This window comes from Schistocerca gregaria, chromosome X, assembly GCF_023897955.1.
Source record: "Schistocerca gregaria isolate iqSchGreg1 chromosome X, iqSchGreg1.2, whole genome shotgun sequence".
Taxonomy (NCBI): domain Eukaryota; kingdom Metazoa; phylum Arthropoda; class Insecta; order Orthoptera; family Acrididae; genus Schistocerca; species Schistocerca gregaria.
This window is the reverse complement of record NC_064931.1, coordinates 601154388-601171385: the sequence shown is the minus strand read 5'-3', so window position 1 is coordinate 601171385 and position 16998 is coordinate 601154388. Positions and strand designations below refer to the sequence as shown.

The following is a 16998-nucleotide window of genomic DNA, read 5'->3' as shown; positions in this document are numbered from 1 at the left end:
CTCTGTCGTTAAGTGAAGGCCGACCGTCACCGCGTTGCCTATGGTGAGAGGAGATATCTGAAATTTGGTATCCTCGGCACACTCTTAATATTGTGGATCACGGGATACTGAATTCCTTAAAGGTTTCCGAAATGGAACGTTCCATGCGTCTACCTCCAGCTACCATTCCGTGTTCAGCGTATGTTAATTCCTGTAGTGCGGCCATAATCACGTCGCCATGTAGCATCTGCGTACAAATGACAGTTCCGCAAATGCACTGCCCTTTTATACTTTGTGTACGCGATATTACCGCCTCATGCATGTGTGCCTATGCGTAGTGCCCCCAGTCCATTATTGTCATTGCTCGCAGCCTCGCCTGATTCTTGCAAGAACAAGCACCACACATTTAAATTATGCGCCTTGACGGCAAATAATACCTTCAGTGAGGATGCACTCTCCTTTCGACCTCTTGCGGTAACCAGGTGGGGCTACGAGCGATGAGAATAATGGACAGGATGCCCTAAGTGTATAGTTTACGACAAATGGGAATTTGTGTTGGACGGGAAGCGTCCTTGGATAGCCAGTGTTTTAAAGGCGACTGCTCGAGATAGGTGGGAAATCCGGGTTCGAGTCTCTGGACAGTAAAAATTTTAACTTGTCGCCACTGCATTTCTTTCAACGCCCGGTAGCAGCTTATGATGGAATTTCTCTTTCGTCAACAGATTTTAAAATGAGATGTGATTAAAAAGTGTGAAGAATTAACAGGAGTTTAATTTTCATATTTTCTAAACGAGTCGGGTTACGAAATTCTTAAATACTGTGGAGCAGAAATATATCTATTGCAGTTTGATTCATGATAACAGAAGTAAATGTTGTGTTAACAGAAAATAATATATAAAGTATTAATTAAAGTATTTTTCAGATCTGCATATACATTGCCCTGGTTCCCCTGGACACGGTTCCCTTATACTACCGGACACTGCAGGAGAGAAAGTCAGGTACATTATAGACAAATTTATGGATCTAAGACAGAAGGAAAAGGAAAAGTTGCAGAAAAACCCACAGCTCAAATTAGGGGATGTTACCACAATAAATCTTACACAGCTTCAGGTATGACGCTCCATGATAATGTATAACATAGTTTTTGAAATAGTCTCCGTTAAATTAATGATAAATTATAAGCAGCATCATCGTGATAGTGCTAAGAAGTTGAACGTATGTTATAAGATACTCGCCTAACGATAAAGTGTTTGCGGAATCGAACAGAAATATTGGATCTAGCAAGCTTGAATATGAACTCGACTGTGAACTTACCGAAAGTTGAGAGCCTAACTGGTGTAAGGATATTAAAATGAAATATGATGTTTCAACTTGCCGCCAGATCTTGACACAGCGGTCAGTCTACATCTACATCTATACTCTGCAAATCACATTTAAGTGCCTGGCAGAGGATTCGTCGAACCACCTTCACAATTCTCTATTGTTCCAATCTCGTGTACCGCGCGGAAAGAGCGAACACCTATATCTTTTCGTACGAGCTCTGATTTCCCTTATTTTATCATGGTGATTGTTTCTCCCTATGTCGGCGTCAACAAAATATTTTCGCATTCGGAGGAGAAAGTTGATGATTGGAAATTCGTGAAAAGATTCCTCCGCAACGATAAACGCCTTTGTTTTAATGATGTCCACCCCAAATCCCATATCATTTCAGTGACACTCTCTCCCTTATTTCGCGATAATACAAAACGTGCTGCCCTTCTTTGAACTTTTTCGATGTACTCCGTCAATTCTATCTGGTAAGAATCCCACACCGCGCAGCAGTACTCTACTGGAGAACGGACAAGCGTGGTGTAGGCAGTCTCCTTAGTAGTCTTAGTCTTACAAAATATGGTGCTGGTGAGAAGATTCGACCACGTCAAGAGTGCCATCAGCGAAGAGAGAACAACCATTATGCTATTACTGAAAAGTTTGTCAGCAACGGGAAAGTTTGTCAAGAAAGCTAGGCGAGTATTTTTGTTTGATAGAATTAAAATGTAACTGATAAGCAAAACGTAAAAACATAGTTCAAATTTGATAAACATAGAAAAGTTGTTACCAGAGCTCGCAGAGATCATGAATTGTGTACAGGATAAATACATGCCAACCAAGGTAATAAAAAACGGCGAAGACCCATCTTCGTTTAGTGGTGCCACTCGCAGAGTGTTGCGAGAACAAAGATTGCTGCTATCTTGTTACAAAAGGAAATTAAGTGAAATTGATGAAAAAACTTAAGAGCAACTTGCACGCCTCATACGGGGCTATGCTTCAAGCCTGCAATAAAGAAGGAAGGGAGGAATGCTACGGTCGCAGGTTCGAATCCTGCCTCGGGCATGGATGTGTGTGATGTCCTTAGGTTAGTTAGGTTTAAGTAGTTCTAAGTTCTAGGGGACTAATGACCACAGCAGTTGAGTCCCATAGTGCTCAGAGCCATTTGAACCATTTTTGAAGGGAGGAAGTAAGTTCAGGGTTTAACGACCTGTCGATTTAGATGTCATCAGAGACGGAACACATGCTCGGAAAGTTTCAAGGATGGGGAAGGAAATTAGCTGCGTCGTTTCAAAGGAACCATCCGGCGTTTGTCTGGGCCGATTTAGGGAAATCAGGGAAAGCTTATACATGGACTGCCGGACACTGATTTCAATCGTCGCCCTCCCGAATGAATCAAGTGTGCTAACCACAGCGCCACTACGCTCGATAAACCTGCAACGATCTCAGCTGACAGATCTCATTGCAGTGGTCTTCCTCTGGGTCTTAAAAAATGGTTCAAATGGCTCTGAGCACTATTGGACTTAACATCTGTGGTCATCAGTCCCCTAGAACTTAGAACTACTTCAACCTAACGAACCTAAGTGCATCACACACATCCATGCCCGAGGCAGGATTCGAACCTGCGACCGTAGCAGTCGCGCGGTTCCGGACTGAGCGCCTTAACCGCGAGAACACCGCGGCCGGCCTCTGGGTCTTACAGATTACGGCAAACGTCGATGAGAGCTATCTTTTGCAATATGATACGGGTGAACATCCAGAAAACGTTTACGTTGACTGACCGCGGGAGCCTACTCACTGAATTAGTTTGGTGAGAAGGGGAAGACAATAAAGCCGAAAGATTAATGTTTAAAAATATGTCCTGGTAAGGGCATCCTACTACTGTATCGCCATATGAACTTCACACTAATTCTCAAATACGTGGTACCGTAATAGAATAAGAATTTCTGGAACTGAAAAATCGAAACTTCTCAGAGCGTAATTATTCGGCGGAATATGTATCTTCCTAGTTAAAATTTGTCAACGGTCTCTCGCAAAGAGAACAGTTTCACGTATATTGAAATGGGAGAAACTTACCATCAGTGACAAAAGAATAAATGAAACGGTGTGAAGACTCAGAGTACTACGAGGGAGTTGCCTGCCCGGTTAGCCGTGCGTTACGCACGGCTTTTCGGTTTGGGAAGGAGCGCCTGGTCCCCGGCACGAATCCGCCCGGCGGACTTGTGCCGAGGTGTAAGCTGGCCAGTCTGTGGATGGTTTTTAGGCGGTTTTCCAGCTGCCTCGGCGAATGCGGGCTGGTTCTCCTTATTCCGCCTCAGCTACACTGTCGGCGATTGCTCCGCAAACAACCTCTCCAAGCACGCGTACACCACCATTACTCTACCATGCAAACATAGGGGTTTCACTCGTCTGGTGTGAGACGTTCCCTGGGGGGTCCACCGGGGGCAGAACCGCACAGTAACCCTGAAAGGGTGAATCGGTGTGGGGCGGCGGAGGGGTGAAGTGGACTGCGGTAGTCGTCGTGGGGTTGTGGACCACTGCGGCTGCGGCGGGGACTGAACCTCTCCGTCTTTTCTAGGCTCCCGGTTAACATACAGTACAATATAATACAATACTAGGGGGTTTCAAGAAGTACGTTATACGTTATTATGGCGCCCAAAGCAGCTTTTATTGAATGCACTATTTCACTACGGCTGGACACATTTTATTTGATCCATATACCGCCTGAACTTCACGGTGAATAAGTGAGCAATTTAGACGGCTTGACAACAGGAATCGTACTTTCCCGCGTACTTCCACTTTGGAGCACTTTAGTTGCTGCGTCATTTCGATCGCACACGGTGGTGCACCTGTTACACTACCACAGCAAACTGTGCCTGTAGGAAACCCTGAACATATACTCTCTTCTGACAATGCGCCACTCTTGTTGCGCAATAGTCTTAGCGCTGAACGTGGGTAACTTACTTCCGAAAGTACGTAAGCATACCCATAACATACGCATTTTACAGGATCCTGAAATATGTTCTTTGATCACAGGAGCATTCATAGAAGAAAATAAGCTCCTCTCCAACAATTAGCACAGTATTAGGAAACATCGCACAGGTAAAAGAAATCGCTTTTTCCGCATCGGGTGTCTTGCAAATAATAAACAGACTCACTCATTCCAACTTCTTCCTTTATTTCCAGGTGCTAGATACTGTGCACGATTAAAGCGCTGAACTAGCATTCGGGACAAATAGAGTTCAAATCCCCGCCTCGCCATCCCCATTTCCCCTGATAAGCCAGAACATTATGACGACCGACCTACCACCGATGTAAACCCGTCCAGGTGATAGCAGCGTCACCTGGCGAGGAGCTGTCAGTCAGACGCACACACGGTGCATGTGGTATCAGTGAGCATGCTGTCCGTGTGCAGAATGGGAAATGCGCGCGCTCTACCTGAGTTTGACCGAGGGAAGATTGTGATGATCCAGACTTGTCGAGTGTTCGAAGAGTGCTGTGGCGTCTTCAAGACGCCGCGAAACCGAGATGAAATCGCGTCCAGACGTTGTGGCGTTAGGAGGCCACCCCTCATTACAGAAGTCGGACGTCGTAGACTGGGCAGAATGGTGAAACAGGACAGGCGGCGAACTGTGGCGTAACTAACATCAGACTTAAATGCTGGGCAGAGTTGAAGTGTCTCTGAACACAAAATGCACCGAACACTCCTAACGACGGGCATCCGCAACCGACGGCCCTTGCATATGCCAGTGTTAACACTACGACGTCGGCAACTACGACTGAAATGGACACGTGACAATCGGTACTGGACATTGGTGCAGTGGCAGAGAATTGTTCTAGGGGACTGATGACCAAAGATGTTAAGTCCCATAGTGCTCAGAGCCATTTGAACCATTCGAAGTTAATCATTTTTAAAATGACTTTAGCAGAAGATACAAAATCACCTGCATATATAATCCTCCGTTCCATCTATTCCTTCTGCTATGTAATGTTTTCAGTATTTGCAATAATTCAGTATATAAAACGTGAATTGAAATATATTTTGATGACCATCTTGTATCAGAATGCCCCTCAAAGTCAACTTTAAATTTGGTAAAACTTGCCAACGTTCAATCGATCTGGAAAAAAGAAATATTTTGCAGTGTGCTGTGTTAAACAAGACGCATGAACTCCAACTAAAATTCGTGAGTGAGCACTACACGGTAAAAATCTGGCAGTTCATTCAGTTACAGGGCCAGTTCGGACATTTTTCCACAGAAGCTATTTCACGTTACAAACTTTTAGGACTTGTAGAGGGGAGTGAGAAGAGGACCGTACGAGCTTACCCTCACTGATTTGATTCGTATTAACAGGGTGTGTACAGCAGGACTAGGACTTGAAAGTGTGTAAACAGGCAAATGCAACTCTCAGCCGTTTTCGGGAAAATCGTGTTTGAATATTTCATGAGTGCTCATATACTTTGTATGATTGTTGGCATTCAAGGAGTCCTCAGCCAAGCGAGTAAGAGCTTGGTTTCATAGCAGCGCGGTCTCTGGATCGAAAGTCGCTGCCGGTGCTTCATTTTCTTCGTTCCCACGTAATCTTCAGTAACAGATTTTTTTTCATAATCTTTATCCTGAGAAATTAGGAAAAATTTGTGGTAAGTAGTTTGGAAATAAAAGACGATTCACAAGAACTTTCAGTCAAATCAGCACAGTCATTTTATTTACATTATTGATGCTACATTTGTGAAAACCTCGGAGCACTGCACGAACCAGGATGATACCGACCGTAGAAATATGGAAAATAATACTTGACCTGCTACATACAGCACATGTAATGCACGCCGAATTTTCGCAAGTGAGTGGTTCTTTCACTGTGTCTATTGCGAAACAAAACTAATTTACATTCATAAACGGTTCTCGGTCATCATAAATATCACAGACATCTGTTAGAATTACGTGGGAATGAAAGAAAAAAAAAAAAAGAAAACGAGGTACTGGCAGCGAGAATCGATCCAGAGATCACGCGCTCAAGAAATCATACGGTTACTCGCTGGTTTTCCTCTTTTTTTAAAAAAATAAAAATCTCGTTTTGTTCGTTTTTCGTCCGTTGCATCTGCTCGGGGCAGACGTCGTAAGACACCCGTTTAAGTTAGTCGTTGATCGATTAACTCAGTTTTTTTTGTTTTTTTTTGTTTTTTTTTATTACAGAGGGCAGCTAACCCTGTGACCGAAGATGCTTATTTTTAAATCTCATTTTGTTCGTTTTTGTTCGTTGTGTGTGCTCAAGGCGGACGTCGTAAGACATCCGTTTAAGTTCGTTGATGATCGATTAACTCAGTTTTTATTACAGAGGGCACGTAACCTTTTTCTTTTCTTTTTAATCCCATTTGCTCTACATAGTTCGTTGAATTTGTTCATGGCGGACGTCCGATGACACCCGTTCAGGTTATTCGTTGATACGCTCACTCAGTTTTGTTTGTTACAGAGGGTGTTAAACCCTCGGGCCGAACACGCTGAGCTACCGTGCCGGTTAATCCGACCGAACACGCTGAGCTACCGTGCCGGCGCGCTGAGCTACCATGCCGGCTCGGCTGTGGACTCCTTGAACAGTAGCAACCATACAAAGCACACAATCACGTCTAAAATTTTCAGACTCGATTCTCTCGAAAACATTTGTTGAAGTTCTAGTCGTGCTCTACACACCGTTTCAGTATCCGTCAAATAGGCGAGAACATTGAACAGCCTCCTTGCGAGCCTTCGCGGCCCCTTTAACCTGCACCATCGCTGCTCGGCCCGCTGCTTGCTACGGCCTACGCCAGGCACTGGTATCAAACTGGCTTGTGCTTCATGCTGTGACCATCGCTGTATGTACTGACACTACAGCCGTGATGGCTACTTCAAAGTCATTCTAGCAATGTTAGTCTGGTCTGGAACGGACCCATGCACCTGAGCAATATTCTACGATGAATCACGCAATATTTGTAAGCAGTCTCCTTTTCCCTAGTATTCTACCAAAAACTGAAGTCTGTCGCCTGCTTACCCATGACTTGACCCTATGTGATCGTCCAATTTTATATCCCTTCAAAGTGTTAAGCCCAGGTATTTGTGTGACTGGACCAATTCCAGCAGTGACTCATTGAGACTACAGTCACAGGATAATACGTTTTTTGTTTTCTGAACTGCACGATTTTACATTTCTTAACATTTAAAGCAAGCGACCAATCTTTGCACCACTTTGAAATATTATAAAGATATAACTGAATATTTGTACAGCTTCTTTCAGGCAGTACTTCATTATAGATGATTGCATCATCTGCGAAAAGTCTGAGTTTACTATTAAGATTGTCCGCAAGTTCATTAATATACAACATGAACAGCAAAAGTCCCAACACCCTTCTCTGCGGCACTCATGAAGTTACTTCTACTTCTGTCGATGACCCTCCATGTGAGATAACATGATGTGCCCTCTCCACAGAAATCCTCAAGATCGTGCTTTCGATAATACGCGTAAATGTGGCACTGAGTCAAATGCTTTTCGGAAATCGAGAAATACGGCATCCACCTGACATCCATGGCTTTCAGTAAGTCATGTGAGAAAAGTGTGAGTAGGCTGTCACATGATCGATGTTTTCGGAATCCATGCTGGTTGACACGGAAGTGGTTATTTTTTCAAGGTACATCGTTACGTTTGAACTCAGAATATTGTCGCAGGAGAAACTGAGTAGCACAGTCGCCATAGTGTAGTGGTTATGAGACTAGACTGTTGAATGGAGGGTTGTGAGTTCAAAATTGAAATTACCTGAAAGTTTTTAATTTATATATTCGGTTCGAGTATATTCTATAAGTATCCACAAATGGCAAAATTCATTGTACTGGAATGTTCTGTAGCTGTATATACAGGGTGTAAAAGGTATAAGGCGCCAAAATTATACAGATGGTACATCTCGGTGCGCTTGACAAAAAAAGTCTAATGACATTTTCTTGTATCATGTACTTTATTTTTGTATTATTAAAACCTAATGTTCGTAGGATAGATAGTATACGCATTTCTGTTTACGTAGTCAACCGACAGTACACGGCACACCGAGCTTATTGCCTACAATGACGGGGCGGCCAGAGAAAGGCAACGAGCCGACCAGAGGATTGAAATCATTAGACGTGTACAACGACGTGGTGTGATAACAAGGTGGTAACGAAAAAAGGAATGTAAACGGTTTTTGGGTTGTTAAGAATGTGTAATTCGCTTTACGTGAATTGAATACAACCAGCCTGTTTCTCAACAAGTCGATAACGAAGGTCGTAGTAGTAAAGACAAGCTAATATCAAACACAATGTATTTCCATTAGTACAAATTCAATCAATCGCCAAGTAGATAGTTGTGCATTAACTACAATCAACTGTTTCACCTTTTTACGGCAATGCCATAACGAATACTAGATTCACATTATTTTCCTTCTGTACAACAACATCGTAAGGAAAAGAAAACCCATTACTTCGTTTCCTCTTACACCAATACAACAATAAATGTTCGAAATGACCACCATTCGCTTCTACACGTGCTTAATTACGGCGAACCCAGTTTCGTCGCACTCGTTCACACTCATGCACATTGGCCTTTATGGTATTGGCAGCATCTAAAATCTTCTGCGTCAATTCGTCCACATTATTTACTGGCTCAGTATAAACAAGTTCCTTCATATGGCCCCAAAAGTAAAAATCCAGTGGATTTAAATCAGGGCTGCGTGCTGGCCATCGACGTGGACCCGTACGCCCGATCCATCGTCCTGGAAATCGACTATCCAAAAATCTGCGTACTCTGTGACCAATGTGGGTGCAGCACCATCGTGGAGGAGCCACATGTTACGTCGTATGCCTAACGGAATGTCTTCTAACAACGTTGGTAACAATGTTTCCTCTAGAAACGTTCGGTAATAGTTACCAGTCAAACGTGCAGGTAAAACATAGGGCCCAATAATGTAATTATCGAGCATACCCGCCCACACATTTACGGAAAATCGTCGCTGAAAATGTGTTGCCACTACATGGCGAGGATTGTGTAAACTCCACGTGTGCATGTTATGGAAATTAGTTATTCCGTCGCGAGTGAAACACGCTTCATCTGTGACGAGTATTTTGTTGACAAAATCATGCTGCGCACTGTGTAACAAAAACCACTCTGAGAATTCACGTCGTGGAGGGAAATCTCGTTCTTCCAATGCTTGTACGCGTTGAATGTGGTAAGGCCGCAGACGCTCCTCTTGCAAAGTGCGATGAACGACAGTGTGCGATATACCCTCGTGGCGGGCGATGCTTCTAGTACTCTGAGAAGGATCCTCCTGGATGCGGTCCAGAATTCTTTTCTCAACTTCCAATGTACGATCGGCGCGTTGTGGGCCTCTGCCTTCTGCGCGGGACAGTAAAGAGCCAGTATCTCTCAATCTAAGGAAATTAAATACGTACTCGTCAGTTGTATTCTGTCATGATGCGACAAAAACGGAAAGCATATCAGAACAGAAGATGCGTGTCGCATACGGACGAAAATTTACAAAGGTGCAGATAACTACTGTTCTTTATTAAGATGTAAACGCATAATAATCGCATACAAGTAGCGCATTACAATGACACAAACCTTTGGTGCACAGCAGCAAATGTCTTCCGTGTAGGAAGTCGTCGTTGTGGGAAGCGTTCTCGATAAATTCGTACAGCTGCCTTCACAACACCTTTTGCCTCGCCATAAATTAAAAGCATATCGCATAGTTCAGCTATAGTAAATCTCCTTTCCATCCTAACAGTTAACAGAGTTGCAATAACATCTGCACAGGCTACTCGCCTACTGTCGTCGCTCGGTGTATTACAATGACGCAGCCACTCAGGCCGCAGTTGCCTATGTGTTTACGATTTATGCTCGCGATGTCAATACGCGCAGCGGGCAATAACAGGAACCGATTGCTTACGTACGTGCACGGCCAAACATCTACTTTTCGAAAAACATTATCCTGAGACGAACTGTTTTTTTTTTTCTGGGACAACCGTAGGAAATACGCAAACATGTTACTAGAATTTTTTGCCAAGCATTACGAGATGTGCCATCTGTATAATTTTGCGCCTTATACCGTTTACACCCTGTATACTGTATGTGTTCTGGACGGAGGCAGTTCGCTCCGCGCTCTTGTATGTGCAAGTGCTGAATAAACCTTCGTTAAGTGAAGTTAGTATTCGTCATTCATCTACTTAAACCTTCTTCTACGTGACATTATCCAGGTGGAGACGCTGGGTATTGGAACTTGTGACACCGCAGATTATCGACGACACAGTGGCTCCCATCAGGCCACGACAGAGCCGCCGTATACGTGGCGACAAACCCGAGTTTAAGCCATATTCAACAGATCGCAATGTATTGAAGAGGACGTTACGATGACAGCAACTGTGTGCCATCACATGAGACATCCTTCCTGGTTCTCTGGTGACGATGGCCAAGATCCAAACAAGTGGCTGAAGGTATAAGAGCGTATAGCCAAATTTAACAAATGGGATGACACCGTGTCTTTGGCTAACGTATTTTTCTATTTGGAGGGCACTGCAAAGCAATGGTATGAGAGCAATGAGGAGAGAAGTTCAAAAGCTGGGATATATTCCAGGTGGAACTGCGCAAGTATTTCGGCGACACACAACGACAAAAGTGCATGGCTAAAGATAAATTAAAGTGCAGAGCACAGCGTCCAGGAGAAACGACAGCGTCCTACATTCTAAACGTCTTGTAGCTGTGTGAAATACCGGACCCTAGAATGGAGGAGGAAGATAAGGTTGTACATCTCATGAAGGGTGTTGCTGAGGACGTGTACCAAGCCCTACTCCTGAAGGAGATTTCGACAGCAGACGACTTCATAAAATGGTGCCAGTATATCGAGACAATACATCAAAAAAGAATTTCACGCAAGAAGTTTGAACGGCTTCCAAACGTCGTATCGATGTCTATAATGGAGGAAGAAACGGATTTCACAAGTGTCCTTCGTCAGATTGTGAGAGAGGAAGTTCATAAAAAATGGTTCAAATGGCTCTGAGTACTATGGGACTTAAACTGCTGCGGTAATCAGTCCCCCAGAACTTAGAACTACTTAAACCTAACTAACCTAAGGACATCACACACATCCATGCCCGAGGCAGGATTCGAACCTGCGACCATAGCGGTCGCGCGGTTCCAGACTGTAGCTCCTAGAACCGCTCGGCCACCTCGGCCGGCTGAAGTTCAGAAGGCACTTGGATTGCACGGCGGGCAAAAATCCGAGACGCTTCGAGAGCTCATGATGGGAGGAAGTGGAACAGACATTGAACCCAAACTCTTGTCCTTCATTTCCCTTTAAAATGATGGAAAAGTCTACAATGCCACATGAGGAACCTGTTGCGGCAACAAGGAAGACTGACGTCTGCAGGACCCAGGGTAACGAACCAGTACGTTTCCACTGCGAATGACCGGGTCATGTGGTGCGCTATTGTCGAGAAAGGCGGCGGATATTTAATGATGACCACGCCAGAAGACAGGAGACCGATTTTAGCCGACTACGAAGATGAATAAGAAGATGTGTGTGCAGGACGACGCAGGTCACCATCGCCGCAAGCTAGCCGCTGGAGAGGACGCTCCCAAACACTTCAATCTAGGTTTCCATCGCCGTTTAGAAGCTCCAGCCTATCACCTAGCCGCCGCAACCTGGAAAACTAAAAGGTGTGACATTCCTTGGAGATGAGGCCACCGAAGAGGAAAAATCCTCCGTCGTCGATCGCTACAAAAATGGTAGGAAACAACGTCGATGTCCTCATGGATGACCGACCAGTCCAAGCTCTTGTGGACTCTGGAGCATCATATTCAGTCATTTGGGAGAATTCCCTTCGCCAGTTGCAGAAAACCGTATTCGTCGACAGCAAAACATCTCTGGTGAAGGGGGCTAATGGGAAATATGTAAAATCTACAGGAAGATGTATCATTCATGTGGGTATAAGTGGCCATACACAGCCCTTAGAATTCATCGTCTTACAAGAGTGTAGTCATGACGTCATTCTCGGATGGGACTTTTTGAAAGCTTCTCAGGCAATTATAGATTGTGGTCGCTCGAAGATTAAGCTAGACGAGGTGAGATCCTGTGGACAGGAAGATGCGCATCAGAGTGTGTGGAGACTGTGTGCTGGATGAAGTGATCATTCCTGTAGTCAGCGCTAGAAAGGAAACTGTCGTGTCTCATGCCATGCATCAACCCATGGATTTTGTAGTGGAATGTAAGAGAAGCATACCACTGAAGAATAACTTGGTCATCCCAGCCTCTGTCGTCTCGTTTAAGAACGGATTCGGTGAGTTGTGGATAGTTATCTGTCGCCGAGAACCGCATATCCTTCCAAGACGCATGTGCATAGCAAACGCTAAGCCTTTATTGAATAACAGCTGAGCGTCATAGAAACCTTCTATGCCGAATCTGTGGGCGAAATTAGCGCTACCTCTACGAGACAAGATCTTCTAGCTCGACTATCACCAGATCTCTCTGAGGAACAACAGAAGCTACTTGCCGTTCTTCAAGAGTTCGCTGAATGTTTCAAATTAGACAAATCGACGGTGAAGCACCGGATTAGCACTGGTGACCAACAACCAATAAGCCAGAGAGCATACCATGTGTCAGCAACGGAACGTCGAATAATTCGGGACGAGGTAGAGAAAATGATTCAGCCTTCGCAGAGCCCTTGGTCGTCACCAGTGGTCCTCGTCAGGGAGAAGGATCGCAGTTGGCGCTTTTGTGTTGATTAAGGAAGCTTAATAAGATAACTAAAAAGGGCGTTTACCTTCTTCCACGAATTGACGCTACACTGGATTGTCTGGTTTTCTCAACCATGGGCATGTACTCGGGATACTAGCAGATCGAAGTAGATGAGGCCGATCCTGAGAAAACTGCATTCATCACCCCTGAGGGTCTGTGTGAGTTTAAGGCAATGACGTTTGGTTTGTGTAATGCACCAGCAACTTTTGAACGGATGATGGATAATCTTCTAAGGCTGCTGAAGTGGACGATGTGTCTTTGTTATTTAGATGACATTATAGTGTTCTCAGAGACATTTGATGAACACATAAAAAGATTTGTCTCCAACAAAGTGGACTAAAACTTAATCCGACAAAGTGTCTCTTTGGAGCAAAAGACGAAAGTGTGAGGCCAGACCCAGAAAAGGTGAGATCTATAACGGAATTTCCTATTCCTAAAAGTATTAGAGATGTGAGAAGCTTCCTCGAATTATGTTCTAATTACCGTCTTTTTATCAAAGGCTTTTGTACCAAAGCCAGGCCACTCCAAGAGTTGTTAAAAACCCATGCTAAATTTATCTAGGTTGGTGCTCAACAAGACTCTTTCGATTTGCTGTGAAAGCTCTGACGACTGACCCTGTAATTGGCCTGTATGATGAGAGAGCATCTACAGAACTACACACAGATGGCAGCGGGTATAGGATCGGTGCTGTTCTGGTACAAATTTAGGATGGAAAAGAGAAGCTTATAGCCTATGCTTCTAGGACACTTACAAAAGCCGAGAAAAACTACTCAGCTACAGAAAGAGAATGTCTTGCTGTGATCTGGGCCATGTGCAAATTTCGACAATATCTCTATGAAAGGCCATTCACAGATCATCATTCACTTTGTTGGCTGACAGGTCTTAAGGATCCAACAGGACGACTCGCCAGGTGGGCACTACGTCTTCAAGAGTATGACATTACCGTAGTGTACAGAAGTGGAAGAAAACACCAAGATGCCCACTGTTTCTCAAGAAACCCTGTACAAGACCAAGACTTGATGAAGATAGTGACTCGTTGCACTGCAGGATCTCTCTGCTGAGCAGGAGGAGAACGCCAAGATCTGAAATTATGCTTTCCTTAAATTGGTCAGAGGATGTGAAAGGACAATTTAAGGTAGTTAATAGATTACTTTGCAAGTAAACTTTTGATCCGTTTGGAAAGAGGTGGCTACCAGTGGTTCCTAAACGCATGCACTTAGATGTTCTACAGAAATTCCATGAAACACCTGAGGCCGGACATTTAGGATTCATTAAGACATACGATAGAAACCGCAAGAGGTATTTCTGGCCAGGTTTACTTAGGAGTGTCCGTCACTAATGTGTCCCACTTTAGAGACTGCCAGAGGAGAAAGGCAGTTCCTCAGAAACCACCTGGCCGACTCATACCAATTCCACTAGCCGAAACGCCTTTCCAGCGTGTTGGGAGTGACCTCCTCGTACGATTTCAAACGTCTGCTAGTGGCAGTAGAAGGATTATTGTTTGCACTGATTGTATGACACGCTATACCTTAACAAAAGCCGTGAAAACAGCCGAAGCATCCAAGGTAGCCAAATTCATCGTAGAAGACATTTTATTAATACACGGTGGCCCAAGGTCGTTAATTACGGTCGAGGGAAAGTTTTTCAATCGAATCTTGTGACAGAGATAAACTGTCGGTGCAACATTACTCATCACATGACGACTGCCTACCATCCGCAAACTAAATGGCTTACTGAGGGCTTACTGAACGCGTTAATAAGACTTTGACCAACATGCTATCAATATTCGTCAGTGTTGAGCAGAGCAACTGGGATGAGGTGCTATCTTTCGTGACGTCTGCCAACAACATTGCAAAACAAGACATCACAGGATTTACGCCATTTTTCCTGGTGCATGGCCGTGAGGCGACGACGACGATGGACACTGTGTTTCCGTTACATCCTGATGACGTGGTCGACGACTACATCGGCCAAGCGTTCACCAGAGCTGAGGAAGCATGGCAATTAACTCGACTCCGGACGCTGCAGGCTCAAGAAAACGATCGCCGAAGGTAGCCACCGCCCTGTTTTCTACCAGCCTGGTGACGTCGCCTGGATCTTCGGAAGGTTGGTCCCTCTGAGAATCTCCTCGGGCGCTACTTTGGATCTTATAAGGTTGTAAGACAGTTGGTTTTGATGTTACTTATGAAGTTGAAGATTTCGACCCCGACACAAGATGACGAAAGATCAGAGATACGGTCCACGCCCTTCGAATGAAGCCCTATAAGGATCCAGAAACTCAGGGTAAATTCGAAGCTCCAGCGACAGGCAACAAGCGGAAAGGTGACGAAGAACGTAGCGGCAAGGGAAGTTCTAAGAAGATCACTGCCAGGGCGAACATTAGTCATCGGGAGTCAGAATATGCAGGACCGATGACTCATGCCCAGACTAAGAGGACACAACACCGACACGCTGTTCTTTTGAGGAGGAAGCAATGTCGCAGAAATAGCTGAGTAGCACCATGGTGGTTATGATACTAAACTTTTGCACGGAGTGTCGTGAGTTCAAAACTCACCTGAGCTGAAAAATTTTAATTTCTATATTCGCTTTGAGGACATTCTAGAAGTATCCACAAATGTCAAGAATCATTGTACTGGAATGTTTTGTAGCTGTATACAGGGTGTTACAAAAAGGTACTGCCAAACTTTCAGGAAATATTCCTCACACACAAATAAAGACATGTGTCCGGAAACGCTTAATTTCCATGTTAGAGCTAATTTTAGTTTCGTTCTTCCACCTACGCTCAATGGAGCACGTTATCATGATTCCATACGGGATACTCTACCTGTGCTGCTAGAACATGTGCCTTTACAAGTACGACACAACACGTGGTTCATGCACGATGGAGCTCCTGCACATTTCAGTCGAATTGTTCGTACGCTTCTCAACAAAAGATTCGGTGACCGATGAGTTGGTAGAGGCGGACCAATTCCATGGCCTCCACGCTGTCCTGTCCTCAATCCTCTTGACTTTCATTTATGGGGGCATTTGAAAGCTCTTGTCTATGCAACCCCGGTACGAATGTAGAGACTCTTCGTGCTCGTATTGTGGACGGCTGTGATACAATACGCCATTCTCCAGGGCTGCATCAGCGCATCAGGGATTCCATGCGACGGAGGTTGGATGCATGTATCCTCGCTAATGGAGGACATTTAGAACATTTCCTGTAACAAAGTGTTTGAAGTTACGCTAGTACGTTCTGTTGCTGTGTGTTTCCATTCAATGATTAATGTGGTTTGAAGAGAAGTAATAAAACGAGCTGTAACATGGAAAGTAAGCTTTTCCGGACACATGTCCACATAACATATTTTCTTTCTTTGTGTGTGAGGAATGTTTCCTGAAAGTTTGGCCGTACCTTTTTGTAACACCCTGTATATACCGTGTGTGTTCTGGCCCGAGGCAGTTCGTTCCGCGCTCTTGTATGTGCAAGTGCTGAATAAACCTTCGTTAAGTGAAGTTAGTGTTCGTCATTGATCTAATTACACCTTCTTCTACGTGACAATATTAATATCTTATATTTTGGGGAAAACATGGCAGACAGTTCAGCTCAAGTTGTAGCATTCTTAGGTCAAAGCGGACGACACAGGTGTATGCTTAATGCTGCCATCATCACTAAAGAGGTGACTAAATGCCATCTGTGTTGGAACGACGCTTGATTCCGAACAATATAAAGTGAAATGTGTAAGTATGAAACATGGTCACTTGTCAACTGTGACACTTTTCAGAACACGTAAGGAAATCCATCTGAATGCAGCACATCTGTAAACAAACATGTCAGTAAAACAGACAAATAATGTTCTTAAGAGGGTGGTACTGTTGATTTATTATTATATTTACTTAAAATGTGTAATAAGAATTATTTGTGTTTAGTCCGGACCCGAAGCGTTGCCTTT

At 44.2% G+C, this 16998-nt stretch overlaps 1 protein-coding gene across 1 annotated transcript in view; it reads left to right on the top strand.

The window, feature by feature from the left end:
• LOC126298104 (aminoacylase-1A-like) overlaps positions 1-16998 on the top strand; it is a 94273-nt gene that overhangs the window by 62739 nt on the left and 14536 nt on the right. Inside the window, exon 5 of the mRNA XM_049989426.1 lies at positions 902-1089. Coding sequence (XP_049845383.1) covers positions 902-1089 — 188 coding nt within the window. The remainder of the gene's footprint in view (positions 1-901; positions 1090-16998) is intronic.